Consider the following 15,368-nt stretch of genomic DNA (forward strand, 5'->3'; position numbering starts at 1 on the left):
TACAGAAGGCATAATTTTAACCAAGACAGAAATTACCTTAACAAATTTCTCACCGAGGAACGTTTCTCGAGTAATTATACTTCACTCGAAGCTGTGTACATATACTCATATTTGTACGTTTTCTAAAGTCAATATTATTTCTGCAAACTCTTAACTTTTGATTGTGTTGCAGAGTAGATTCCGTTAAATTAACACTCCCCTATGAGTATAAATATTTAACTCGTTAAACACAAACTATTTTGCATACCACGGAATCGTAAGACTCTATTACATGAAAATGAAAAACGAGTCTAAACAAAACATTCAAAATTCAAAAATGGAAAATAGCAATAATTTTGAAACCATAAATAGAAATAGAAAAATGAGAAACAATATTAAAATTTTAATTTAACTTTCTTTTTTTAAATATTATATTACTTTTTCCAAATTTTATTTTTTTTCAAATTATTTCAATTTAAATTCTTAACAAAACTGTTTCGACCAACAAACCACATTCTATAGATTTCTTTTATCTTTTTTTTTCTTTCATGGATTAGCAATCGCAAAAAAGCGGTGCTGCGAGCGTTTTATGCAATAACCAGCATAAAATGTGCAGTCGTAAAAAACTCGTAAAGAGATCAACGTCAGTTCGTTTACCAGTAGCCGAGTGAACTTGATTGTTTGAACCATGAACACGTGTACTTACGAGTAACTTGTTTTATAAAATAAAAATAACCTGAATTTATTGTTTCAAATGATTTGTATTAGAAATCCAATAGACAGTGGTTTGACAATATCGTTAATAATTTTTATATTCGTCTGCGTTCGTAATTAATTACCTAAATTTTTGCATAGATATTAACTAACAATAAGCTTTTACCTTCTGTATGTGCACGGGTATTGAATTTAAAATTTCGGGTACCCGTACACCTCTTGTTTCAGTCAATCACTGATTTTCATAGAGAAATGATCCGTTTATGAATTTTATAGGCTGTGCTCAGACGAATCACTTTTGAACCACAGGTGGTCGGGGCATGGTTGGAGTATGCGATACACCGACTACTCGCGAATCACTCACAGATCACTCGCAATATGGATTTTTAAAATAATAATACAACACCGGAAAGTGATTGGGCCGTGGGTGGAATGTGTGACAAGCGGACAGGTCGCGGAGTACTTGCGGACTACTCGCGATATGGATTTTTTAAATAATAATATACCATTGGAAAGTGATCCGCGAGTGGTCCACGTGTAGTCCGCAACTGGTCCGCGAGTAGTCCGCGAGTGATCCGCAAGTGGTCGGCGCGTCGGACTACTCGCGATATGGATTTTATAAATAATAATATACCATTGGAAAGTGATCCGCGAGTGGTCCACATGTAATCCGCAAGTGGTCCGCGAGTAGTCCGCGAGTGATCCGCGAGTGGTCGGCGTGTCGGACTACTCGCGATATGGATCTTTTAAATAATAATATAACACCGAAAAATGATCCGCGAGTGGTCCAGGAATGGTCGGCGTGTCGCACATTTTGCCCACGGCCCATCCACTTTCCAATGGCAGGTATATTATTATTTAAAAAATCCATATCGCGAATGGTCCGCGTGTCGCACATTCCAACTACGGCCCAATCACTTTCCGATGTTATATTAATATTTAAAAGATCTATATCGCGTATGGTCTACAAATGGTCGTTGTATCGCCCATTTCCACCACAGCCCGCCCGCCTTTTCATCGTCCAGATGTGGTTCAAAAGTGGTTCTCCTCAGCACGGCCTCAATTCACTTTTAATGACCAAGCGAGCATATATAATGAAAGAAAATGAAAACCAAGGATAACGGCTGAAATATAATCAAGCTTTATTTTCATCGAACCGATACAAAAAAAGAGATGAAATACGAAACAAGGAATATTCCATAACACATCTTCGTTGTTCAAAAATGTGGATGATTTACATGCAGATATGTGGGGAAATTGATTTGTACAAGAATACTTTAAAATTTCTTTAACAAAACAAACTTAACATCACTTTCAAACAGGAAAGTTCACAAAATGAAAAATCAATCGATGATTATCACAAAATCGCAATCGAACTGAATAAATTCGTATCACACAATCTTAACGATGAGACGAATCTAATTTTTCAACCTTTGTAGGCGTTTAGTGGAGGGGGAAGGGGGGCCAGTCGCCCCGGACGCCCTTAGTTCGGGTCGGTGACCGCCAGGTGGCGTCGGGATTGGAGCTGTTCTCTCGCTAGCGGTCCCCCGGCATGCGATTCAAATGTGCCTCAAATGAACCGTTATTCCGTAACTATTAATGATACAAAAAATTGCTGATATAGAAATTGCACGGTAAAAAGGGAATTATGTTTTGGCCGAAGTGAAAAATCTTTTGCATTATTAGTTTAAGAGATACGATGGTCAAGTTTTGTTTTCTAAATGGAACCATATATTTTTTTTCAGATTATGTTAAAGTGCTTCTCAAGACAAATTCATTAAGCTTTAATGAATACACTCGATTTTAATTAGTTTTCAAGATATAACGTTTACAAATTTCTCGGTTTTCAGTAGATACGTCTCGGTTTGTATAGCAAGTCGTAAAAGCGGCCCTATTGTTGCGGCAAGTGCCACAGCGGGGGTGTACGCTAGGAACGACAGACCCAAAGAATAAAAAACCGCAACAACAGGGCCGTATACGAGTTCCGAAAAGCGGGGTTGTGGGCGTCTGGGGCAGGGATCGTCTGTCGTCAGTCCCATTGACGACGAATCTGGCAGACGACCCTTTTTCTCTCCCTACAGTATAATTATAAAAAAGAAAGATAAAATCATCAAACACGGTTTGATATTTTCCTAATTACAGAATATAAAATGTTGCGTTTCGAAGAAACAATGAATTTTCTACTAATAAATCATAACGAAACGCGACTTTTCGATACACTTTCCGTTCATCGCTGATTTATTTGATATTATTCACGCAGACTACACAATTTTCTCCATGAGAAAGAAAAGAAGACACCGTTTTTTTCTTTTTTTTTTTCGATAAACGACGCTGATATTTACAAGCTATTTACAAAATGTGTGTAACGATGATATTCACGAATTCTATCACAGAGAAACGATGATCCTTATGAAAAGTTAAAAAGAGAAACAAACGAAAATAAAATAATAACACGGTAAACAGGATAAACAGTGTCACGGATAAAATTGTCAGACTTCAATAACGAAACGAATACGCAATAATCGACGTTTCAACGATGAGGTATAAATTAATTTAACGTTAATTAACGACTTAAACTACGCGTACGTGTAGGAATTAAATTACTGCCAAGCATTACCTAACGAAGCAATATTATTGCATTGTTTTTTCCATTTTTTTTCTCTTTCGATTCCATTTCTTAGCAGGAAATTCAGATTACAATATTTTATTTATTTTTCGCAAGATTTGCACAACTCCAAAGACATTAATTTGTTTTAATATTTTTCAAACACCTCGGTGGAATTTTCTGTTTATATTGAACTTTAATTGTATTAATATTTGCCAAAGTGAAGTAAATTTTTAATGAAAATTAAATAATTTTTTGGAACCATAAAATATATCTCGCCATAAGATACTTGGTTTATTGTTTAATTAATTGTTTCTAAAAATGACGCAAAATTTTCCACGGTTTTTTCAACTGAAGTAAATTAAAAATGAAAGGTTCAATTATCCCTATTGTCGTTTTTAAAAATTTTAAACAACAATTGCAATTTCTTCGAAGGAAGCTCATTTTGATGTTCGTAACAAGAAATTATTGATATGTTTCTGACTATAAATATCTGTTTGCTTAAAACCAAATTAACAATGAATTATAAATACTATCTCGATAAAATATAAAAGTTTCTTAGAAACAGGCGCGATCATAAAATAAACAATCAAACATGAACAATAACAATGATTATAAATTATACACGGTCTTACGAAAATTTTCAAATCACCCAGAGCGATTTGATTAATTTATACAAATATTCCAAACATTCAAATAATCAGATAATAAATATATGTATGTATAAAAAAATTCTAAAATCGTGTTATTTCGATCGTCAATCATCAAAAGTGATTATCTAATCGATTTGTGTTTATTTATTGCTTCCGCGTACCCATCAACCGATCCACTTGATCATCAGAGGCATGCTCTCGATCTGCCAATCAAACTCAAAAGCCTATTCCACGAATACGAGATTCTCTCCTCTTCTTCATTATATTTGCATTCGTCTGAGAGAAAACGCAACAGAAGCGAGTTGAAGAAGGATTCGAGTTCCATATAACACTCTTGGCCACCCAATAGGACTCGTTTGTTCGAAATTCATTGAATCTAGACGAAAAAAACCTATCATCCCCTTTTAGAAACATCTTTCTTCATCCTGACGAAGGGTACAGCTTGGAAATAGCTTCGTGAACGAAATTATCCCTTGATTTCCGGTATTTTTTTTTAGAGGTTCGTTGATTGATCGATCCCAGCTCGAAGCGTGTCTTCTCATCCATGGAAAGTTCACTTAAAAATACTATCTTTGGCAATGATGATGCGTGTACAGTATCGAGCATAGATGCTTCCCTAGGGAAAATGGCGATACAGAGGGAAAAGGCTCCACTACTCGTGATAATACTCCAAAGTCACATTATATTATAATTAAGACTGATTTAGGAAATTTGAATAACTAACAGATTTGAGTAATAAATAAAAATTCCCTATATCGCCATTTTTTCTAATACAGTACCTAGCATTGGGCTCTTCCCTAGGGAAAATGGCGATACAAAGGAAAAAGAATCCAGTTACCGAATATTATAATTAAGGTTAATTTAGAAAAATTGCATACCTAAAAAATATGGATAATAAATAAAAATTCCCTACATCGCCATTATTCCTAGTACAGAACCGAGCACGGGGTTCTTCCCTAGAGGAAAAATGGCAATATAAGGCACCACTTGCCTATAAACATTTACTCGCCAAGATTTTGTTGCTTGTCGAGAACGATAATGTTTCGTATAAGCTAGGGAAAGTGCGTGGCTCTCGAATATTATAGCAGGTTATGGTTATTGGCCTTCGTCCCCTCGCATGGCCATTTTCCCTGTGAAAACCTACCGTATTATACCTTTGTATTCGTTACCCGATTCCCGTGTGTCCCTGTGCTTTTCGGCAGCGTGTGGTTTCGGTTTCTGCAGCAATTCTATCGGTTGATCCCTCTGCTTTTAGGGCCAACGTGATGTAACTCGACGAGACCGATGCTTTCGTTTACGTTCTAGCTTCAGCGAAACGTTTGACGATTCGAAATCGGACATGAGATCTCGTTAGTGTCATTCTGAACATTACACACTGTAAAATTAATTTTCTGGAGTAATTTTCTGAATGTTTTACATTCGATAGCGTTTCCAACATCTCCTAGGGAATTTTTTGTTACTTTTCTAATGTCGTCATACGTCGCTTGATGATTGCTATTTCTCTGTCACGATCGAACACCACACGAGATCGTTGAAGAATGTTGAAAAAAAAACGCGAGTACTTGACGAGATTCTTAGTTTCAGTTTCATTTTCATTTTTGGCAAGATGGCGGAGAATCACTCGAGGCGAACTACACGTTCTGTACGTATATAGTCGACGATTCTGTACGCGCCCATTTTTGTTGCATACGTATAGGCGACTGTAACGATGTGTTAGGTGGGTGTACGTATTTATACGTGTCTTTTACGCGGATGCAGCTTTTACGGTACAAAGATGACACTCTCATCTCAGAGACTGCTACCAAACTCGCTCGATCTTCGTCGGTCGACGTGCTTCATGTACGTCTCCGAGTATATACTTTTAGTGCGGTCGTCGTACCTGAAAAAAGAAACGAACAATCGCACCAATACGTTTTGTTCAAACTAGCAGCTTTCATGCAGGTTAAGATTGGAATTGTTCGTTGCTCAGATTCGCTTAAACCCTTTCCTAGCTATAGATGTATTTTTGTCCATCAATTGACACGTTCAAAATATGTAACAATATTAAAAATTTAATAAAAATTGACAAAAATACAAAACTTCGTCAAAAGTATAACATTTAGCATAGAAAGGGTTAATTAATGAGTAGTGATGGGTTTAAGCTGATTCGAATTTTCTTGTTTGAAACACCATCTATAAAGTTTAACCTCATAATTTTCTGTATTACGTTATCACTATAACAATAACGCTACATCGAGTTGAAAATCGCGCATCATATATAATAACACGCGAATCGCAAATTGTTGCAACAATATGTTCTCGTTACGCGTTCATTCGCGCTTTCGAGTAATTTATTTTCATCGCCGCTGTTTTACGATCGAAGTTCGAACGGTCTCTAAAAAAAAAACGATAATGAAAAATCAGAATGATGAACCATATTTCATCGAAAGTTGTGTTTCAATTTTCCCACAGCTACGCACCTTTAATATCCGTTACTCGTCGATCGATTGCTGTTTGTTTAAACAAAAGAAAAATAAACTTTCCGTATACTCGAATCACAACGAAAACAAGCCGTCGGATTTTACCGGGTCAACTTTTTATCGGGGATACATTTTCATCAAGGTAAACACAGGACGGTAGATGTATTTTAAAGATGGCTTTTGGTGTTTGCAATTTCCGCGTGAGATAGGGGGTTAACTTGGTCGTAAAATTTTGCGAAAAATATATTGGAACGACGCAAAGTTCAAACGTCGAACGGAAGCAAACTTTTCAGTTTTAGGTTAACCGGAAAAAAAACTATAATAAAGTACAAATGAAATTGCGTTACTGCGAAACGTTAGGGTCCACCAGATGACCAATAATTTAATTAAAAAATATTTCACATGAAAATTTTCGCTGAACTCATATATGTGATTGTGAAATTATTGGATTATTGGAAAATTATTGAAAAAATTCACTTTATATTATAAAAGGATTTGAATAAAATATCAATTTCCAGTCGACCAGAATATTTCTCCTCCTATTTCACCTGGTTTACATGAGAATAAAGCTTCGAAGAAGGCAGATTTCAACGGGAAAGGAAATAGAAATGGAGATAGAAAGGGGGTAACAAAGAAAGCGATAGAATGTAGTGCGTACCTCGATGTGTCAGACCAGATCGTACCTTAGGGACGGCCGACGGAAGTCGAGCGCCTCGAGGTCGGACGGCTCTCGTCTGCAGAGCGAACAGAAAGCGCACTGCAGTGTATTCTTAAAGGCTTCTCGGAAGTCACGGTTAAAGTACGCGTAGATCAGCGGATTCAGCGCCGAATTCGTGTATCCGATCCAGAAGAGTAACGCGATCACGATGTCAGGACAGGGACAAGAGTCGCCGCACAATGTCGTGATAACGTACCTACAGACAGAAATTTCCATTCACAACGTTGTTCGAAATTTTCCACTCCATAGTTTAACCCTTTGAACACGGAGAACCTTATTCTGTTCGTTCGTACAGAGTTCGTACAGGATATTATTTCGAATGATCTTGTGATACATATTTTGAATAAAATGAAAATATTCATAAAATTAGATTTCATTTTTTCTTTGAATGAAAATTTATTTATAAAGCTTTGGATAAAACTAAATTATTTGGAAATAGTGAATAATTTTCAATTTGAAGAAACTTTTACTTGGAATGAGCTTGAATTTTCTGTTGTTTTCAAATAACTGATCGAATTTTTAATTAATAATTATTTTAATAATGACTTTTTATTCAGAATAAAAATTTATTTCTTATTCTTGAATATCTTCATTTTAGTCGAAATTTGTATCAGGAGATTATTTAAATTAATGGGCAATTTTATATCAGCGAAAGAAGTTTCATCTTCTTAGTAAATCTTAATGAAATATTACTTAACAAATTTTTCAAAGCTTCGAGAATAAGAAATTGGAAATGATTTAAGAAAAAGTATTTAAATAGTACAAAGGAATTCTTTTCTGATAACGAGCAAAATAATGGAAATTAAACATTGTTTTACGCAAACTGCTTATTACTCATGGACGTATTTACTTAATTGTGTTTTCTTATCCTAACGAGAGTAATTGAATCCATTATACGAACGCGATGCTCGTGTGCGTCACGAATCTTTTCAATTTCCATGTTACATCAACTGAACGACCATCTAGCAGTCACAATTATTGTAATCAACAAAAATGAAAAGGAAATTGCAATTAGATATATTTTGTCTCAAAGAGGTTCATACCATAGTCATTGACAGGGTAACATGTACAGTTGTTGATCTCTATACAATGATAGACCCTTTTCCTAAAAGAACAAAAAATACATATGTATAATATAATGCGTTTCTTAACTCTAAGGGACAGTCATTTGCACAATCAAAGATAAATTTTAGACTTTATATAATTGAATTTAGAGAAATGATTAAGTTGCATTTTTTTGTTATTTATTTATTTATTTTTCTAGATGTGTTAATTGAAGATAATTAACATTTATTTATACTGATGGCTATTTAAATTAAATTTGAGAAAATTTCTGGTCATTAACCCTGTAGAGCCAGCCACAATTCATATTATTTTCATTTCTTGAATATTCCACTGTCCCTTAAAAAATTATTCTTCTAGTACGTGAAATTCTTTTGTTTAAAAATTATAGATTTAACTTTAGATTAATGTCCTTCTATATGTTTTGTAAGTGTGAGTTACAATTGACAGACTCTCCTGTTCAAGAATTAATTAATGAAATATAATTACCTTTCGTAGCCCGAATACTTTTTGTTCCAAGTAAAATCATAGTTCATTATGTAAGAAACGCATTATATTATATTTTCAAATTTTTAAGGAAGATGTTCAATCATTATATAGAAGTCAACGCACAAACAATGGAAAAAAATCATTTATACTTTAAGCAATTTGATGAGAAACACCCGTTAACAAACGACGTGTTAAAATATTTAAAAACGAAAGAAAAATAAACAACATATTGTCTACAATTAATCTGAAACGCACCATAAGAAAAACGGCAGCCAACAGATAATGAAGGTACCCATGATGATGCCTAACGTCCTAGCAGCCTTGTGCTCTCTCTTCATCTTCATGATGTTTTTATCCTTAGTGGGTGTGTGCAAATGATCGGTGCTGATCTCGTTCAAAGTTAAAGTCTTGGAGGAACCAGCGCTGTTCAATTCCCCGTTCAAATTATTCAGATCCTTGCTGGGCCTGTGGCTGAGCAGCATCACGTTACCCATCCTGCTGTGCATCTGTTTCTCCTGCCTGTTGGCCTCTTTGAAGACCGCGAAATACGTGAGGGTCATGATGGTGCAGGGTATCCAGAAGGAGATACTCGACGAGAATATAGCGTACACCTTGTTCACCTTGAACTCGCATAGTTCCGGATGTTTCTGTCGGTGCATACTGTTCTCGACTGTGGTGTACCATCCCATGAAGATCGGCATGAACGAGATGAACGCGGGCATGATCCAACAGGCTAACAGCATGTACGCGGCCAACCTCTTGGTCATTATGATGGGATACTTGAGCGGTTTCACGATCGCCCAATAACGATCCACCGAGATGCACATCAAGTGAAGGATGGAACTGGTGCTGAAGTAGACGTCCAACGAGTTCCACACGTCGCACATGAAGTATCCAAACAACCACCTGCCTGTCATTTGGACGCTCGCGTTGAACGTCATCGCGAACATCGCGACCAGCATGTCAGCCAGGGCTAACGAGACGACGAAATAATTGGTGATGATGCGCAGCTTTCTGTGACGCATCACCGACACCATCACCAGCAGGTTACCGAACACCGCCGTCACGATGATCGAGCCTAACAGACAACCTTTCGCTATGGTAGTCGGTACAGACCACTTCTGGTCGTTCGTGTAACTACCGTTCACGAACTGATTGTCCTCGGAGGAGATGGCGTTCAATAGGGTAGTCACGTCCACCGAGGACACCTCGGTCGGCTCGGAGCTAGTCACGATCGTCGTCATACTCGGCAGCCGCGTATCCCCTTCGCCTTGCTTCCTCTTCTTCGACCGGAAGAGATCCGACGGGCGGCCTTAGGTCACGGACGTGCCAACCAGCCGACGTACCAGGTTGGCCTTCATCATCGCTTCGAGGAAAGGGCGACGCCTCTTGCCAAGTTTCTTGTACCCTGGGACGATTGCCAGCGTTATCGCCGATACCGACGACGGGGTGCAATGTTGCTTGGTGTGGGTGTCGCGAATCTTCAGGAACGATCACCGGGACGAAGGGAGCGTTGCTGAGGCTCCTTTTACATAGCTGAGGCAGAGACAACCTGCGAGTAGAGAAATTAATCTGGTTAGAGGATTAAATCGTTTCAACTGGTTCTGAATATTATTTGAAATAATTGTTCATATTAAACGGAATAGCTTTATGGTATTTTAACGCGATATTGAAGTAATGATCGTCTCGATTGAGGTATTCGACACGGGAGAGATATCAAGCACACTATACGACCCACTTTATTCGATTTGTTTGTACTACTTGCTTAATCTACTCAATCCATTACGATCATCCGGACTATTCAATTTATTCAGTCTGCACGCCACTGTACCGTGCCGGCAGATTTATTTGCTCCAACCCTTCAACAGCGGGCCCTGGGACAATCGTGATCCGAGCTGACAAAATGTATACAAGAATATTAATTAAAAGTTGATATATTGGAAGAATAATTTTTAAAACAACTGTGTTAAATTTAGACAATAAAATTGGGTCCGTTGTCTAGGAGTTAACCTTTGAACAGCGAAGCTTGGGTCAATTGTGAATATTAACTTAGAGTTAATATATTGGAAGAATAATTTTTGAAGGAGCAGCGTAATCATTAAAAAATAAAATTAGGGCTTCCTCTGACAATAAATATCTGACAAAATTTTTAATAAATTCTGTATAAATAGAAGTAAGGGTGGTATTTATACCTCCCTTGGTAATTTTTATATCAATTTATCTATGCTTTAAATTTTAGATTAATACTATATAATTCTATGTAAAAATATTATTTATAATTATAATCATTTTTCCTCACCTCTTCACTAACGATTAGTATAGTTACTCTGTGATGAAAAGAAAATTTCTCAAAAGCAAATTTGAAGCCTTATTCATGCAAACGAAACGTTCATTCGTTCTCATCATCTGTCCTCAGTCCCCGGGGTGTCCAACTTCCTACGTCGCTCAACCCCGTTCTTAGTGGGACAACGAGCCGTTCCCGACGCGAGTTTCCCGATTGTCACCACTCGAAACGAGGACACGCCGGAAGAATGAGTAACCTTGAATGGAACCCTCTTTTTCTGCCGCGTCGTCTGTCTCACCGGCTTCGTTGACCGTGTCGCGCGACAGGGCCGTGTCAAGTGCACTCCCCTACCCCTCCCTCTAATTTATGACCCGCTATTTTTGCGGTACATTTGGGTCAATTATTCCGACGTCGAGCGACGTGAAACGCGATTCTGCCTCCGCAGAACGTAGAAAAGAAACTGCCCACGCTCGAACGGGCCGAGGAACGCCACTTTTATTCGTCCGCGAAATAGGCAACCCCTAAAAAAAGAGGCTCGAGTCTCGACGACCAGCTTTGATTACTTCACCAACCCTGCTCTCGCCTTTGTACTACGCCATTTTGCCTCTCGAAAAGGCGAACCTGTAGCCCTCCTTAGACGTCCCTTTAAGGCGCCACTGGTTGATCCGCTTTGCAAAGGGTTGCAAAAAGATATCCCGAAGCGAATCGAACGACAGTGTTCGATCATTTTGATATTGCAATTGTCAAAAGTGATCTCGAGCAATTTTTCCGAAACCGGATGAAATTGTGCAAGAAAACGCTACTGTAACGTTTCCACGATTGATTTCCCATCGGTTTCGGTTTCGGTTGCCAAACGATAAACCGTTAACACGATCGAGACAGTGGAAAAGAGGATCACCGTATACCGAGTGGAAAAATTTGATAATGTCACCTGGCTGGAAAGGCCGCGCGATCGTTTCCAATTTACCTTCCGGTTGAAACGCGATTCATCGGGACAAATGTTCGCGCCCCAGCGTCCGAAACGCGTGATCCGCTTGCTCTATTTCACGGGGCGTGCAACTCGATTTTCTGAAAGCGTATCCAATCGCTTTGGATCCCGGGAAAATCCAATTTACTTCTCGCTTCGAGGAACAGAACAATCGCAAACAATCAACCTTGGATTTCTTAACGCGAACTCGTGGAAATCGTTAGGATTCAGAGCTACCGGTCTAATTAGGATTCGTCATTATGCGGAATTAGAAATATTCTTCTTTGTGAAGATTACAAATAGGCTAAAGTTAAGTATATTTTTATATAAATTTTTATACGAAAGAGTTTCATATATTTCATTTATATGAAATACGAGGTTACATTAAAACTGGGCCTCTCTCCCTGGTCCGCCGTTTGAGAGAAATTATTCTCTCGCCTCGTTAAACTTCCTCGAGCATTCTTTTAAAGAATTTCCTTGGCGACAAACTTTCTTGGCACCAAAATTCGTTCGTTCAATTATGGAAAATTGTTATTTGAATTTTAAGCGCCCTCCAAGTTCTACGCAACGAGTTTCCTATACCTTTATCAAAGTTTCCAAACTCTCTCCCGATGGGTGTGTAATTCGCCTTCTCCTGTGCGCAGCTAAACTTACGGCTACGTAAATTCGGATTTCGTTATGTTTGAAATACTACCAAACACACCCACTACACACCCTAAAAATATTAATCTTGATTCTATCGATTCCGAGTAATTTTAGAGCGCCCTTTTATTCCGTCTCGTTGCTTGATAGAATCGACAACCAGCCATTTTGTGTTAAGAAAATTAATGAAACCTTTCTGTGATGATTTTCAGTGAAGCTTAAGCTGTGAATTGATGTGACACAAATGCTATTTTATGATACTTTTATGTCATCGAATCCTGTCAGACTTTGTATATTTCGTAATCGGACATGCGATACCGGAGCTGATACTTTAATATCTTAGCATTACTCCAAGTGCTAGATAATACTTCAACATCGTAGTATTATGTCACCATTTATCCGCTAAATATGCTTGTACATCGTTCACAAATGAAACGTAATTTGTCAACGTAACAGATACACAGTCCCAGACGTTTCTCGCTCTGAATTACGCGTGATAAATAAGCTCCACGCGTTTACACCCCCGCATCATGTTAAAAAGTCATTTTTCTTCGAAACCAGCAAGGTCGTCGGAATTTTTCACTGAATAGATTATTACATATGGTCTTCATATGGTATATTAAGCTGTTTCTGTTATAACTAATGAATCTGTCACTTTCAAATTGAAATCTTATTCGGAATAAACAATTAATCATGTTTCATATATTTGGTGATATTTTGTTAAAGTAATTCCTAAATTCTGTGTACGTACTGTTGAAATTACACCGAGTATATAAAATGTAAAGAAAGCCATGACATTGAATAATTAGTTACTACTGTAATAATTTCATAAGGTATTGTTCTAATACTGTTCTAATGTTCTAACACACTGATACTTCAATACTCTAATATTCTAACACTTTCATATACTATTATTCTAACATTCTAACACTCTAACACTCTAAAATTCTAAAATTCTAATATTCTAATATTCTATCACTCTAAAATTCTAATATTCTAATATTCTATTACTCTAATATTCTATGACTGTAATATTGTATCATTCTAATATGCTAACACTAATATTCTAAAATTCTAACATTCTAACACTCTAATATTCTAATGTTCTAATAATCTAATAATCTAACACTCTAAATTTCAACTGAAAAGTGAAACTATTGAATGTTAAATAATTACAGAAAAATTTTTCTAAACCCAATATCACAACTCTGTGTAACAGATCACGTACACGAATGTTATCTCTATAAATTTCTAATCAATCAAAGTCCATCAGACATTCTGATACAACCCCCATAGTCAACAATAATGGTTCTCAGAGGAGTCGTATGGTTGGACATTTATCTTTTCGTTCGAACGAGCCGGATACATAGCCGGGAAATTATAGGATTCCGATAGAGAGACCGGTTTGAATAACGATTCGAGATCGTTTACGTTTACTTGGTCGATTTATTAATGAATCAATGGCACGCGGCGAAACAAATTGATCGCAAGGGATTATTGACGAGTCAAGCTGACGATACCCGGTGGCGATTTCACTTAATAATCATGTGAATTGCCTGGATGCCTGCTACATGATTGATCACGTTCTGTAATCAGTTATCGAATGCGTTTACGGATCACTGAATCGATGACGTGATTCTCCTGCCATCAATGAACCTATATGTTCCAATCTTTCCTCAACAGTTGAAAAAAAAAAAAACAGAAATTTTTCAGAGGATTTCACTCCAAATTAATGTTGAAATTATATACAGCTTCGACAGCAATTAATTAGAAAAATAAATAGTATTGAATGTTTAATAATATTCATTAGAAGGGTTCAATTACAAATATCAATTTATCAATATTTTGACATTGATGATAATTTTGATAAACATTTAATATTTTGCAACTGGAATTTGTTTTCATCCTTGAAAGGCGAAGCCTGGGTCAATTGTGACCCACGTTTACAAAATATATACAAGGACATTAAAAGAAAATAATTGGAATTAGAATTGATAGGATTAGAATTCAAATTAGAACTAATAGGATTATAATTAGAATTGGAATTAATTAGAATTAGAATGAATAGTTAGAATTAAATTAGAATTGTGATTTTCTCCGTGATCCGCCGTCCAGGGGTTAAAATAAAACGGAAGCTATAGAATGATAGACGTTTTTATTCCTAAAGTAGCTACTTTAAGTTGAAAACGTAAATCTCCTGAAGAAAAATAGCAAAAGTAAGAGAAGAAAATCCGTTTCACCATTTGCCGTGAAATAAAATTCCCTCTCAAAAATTCTACTGCGTCGTAGTCGCGTAAGTTCTTGGTCGTCGTCATGTAAATCGCTCTTTTTCATCCATTACTCCCAAGCGCCTGGAATATAAGTAGAATTCTCAACGACGAAGCCGACCAAGGACAGAAACCTCATGGAATTCGGAAGATCAATGGCGACTCGACCTCGTGCTCCATCATCTCGTGGTTTAATGAGAATTTCTCGCATTTCCGATCGTCCATGAGCCGGACGCTTTTGTATCCTCGCTAATTTCGCGTTTTCGTCGCAATCGCAGCGGAATGGACGTAGAAAATTCTCATCAATTTTCCAAACTAAATTCTGAAAGTGTTAAATATGTACGCATTTTGTTTTCCCCCCTCGAATGTGCCATTTGTATTAACACTAGACTAGCAACGTTAAGTTAAAAATAATGTAGATTAATAAATAAATAAAAAATGAAACATAATTTAATATATATATATATAATAATTATTAAAGAATTAAGATTAATTTTAAAATTCAAATTTTGATTAAAAGGATAAAATT

At 36.8% G+C, this 15,368-nt stretch overlaps 1 protein-coding gene across 7 annotated transcripts in view; it reads right to left on the reverse strand.

Moving 5' to 3' along the window:
- Positions 1–15,368, reverse strand: part of LOC114877078 (octopamine receptor beta-2R-like) — a 62,418-nt gene that overhangs the window by 5,323 nt on the left and 41,727 nt on the right. For 2 of the 7 annotated variants that reach the window (XM_029189214.2, XM_029189213.2), the window contains 3 exons: positions 8,935–10,231; positions 7,094–7,324; positions 1,812–5,830 (listed from right to left, as the gene is read on the reverse strand). In XM_029189214.2, coding sequence (XP_029045047.1) covers positions 5,740–5,830; positions 7,094–7,324; positions 8,935–9,923 — 1,311 coding nt within the window. In that variant the 5' untranslated portion in view covers positions 9,924–10,231 and the 3' untranslated portion in view covers positions 1,812–5,739. Of the gene's footprint in view, positions 1–1,811; positions 5,831–7,068; positions 7,325–8,171; positions 8,234–8,934; positions 10,232–15,368 lie in introns of those variants that run through there. The other 5 variants (XR_003789500.2, XR_006829598.1, XR_003789501.2 and 2 more) reach the window with 5 other exon arrangements.

Source organism: Osmia bicornis, chromosome 8 (assembly GCF_907164935.1).
Source record: "Osmia bicornis bicornis chromosome 8, iOsmBic2.1, whole genome shotgun sequence".
NCBI lineage: Eukaryota > Metazoa > Arthropoda > Insecta > Hymenoptera > Megachilidae > Osmia > Osmia bicornis.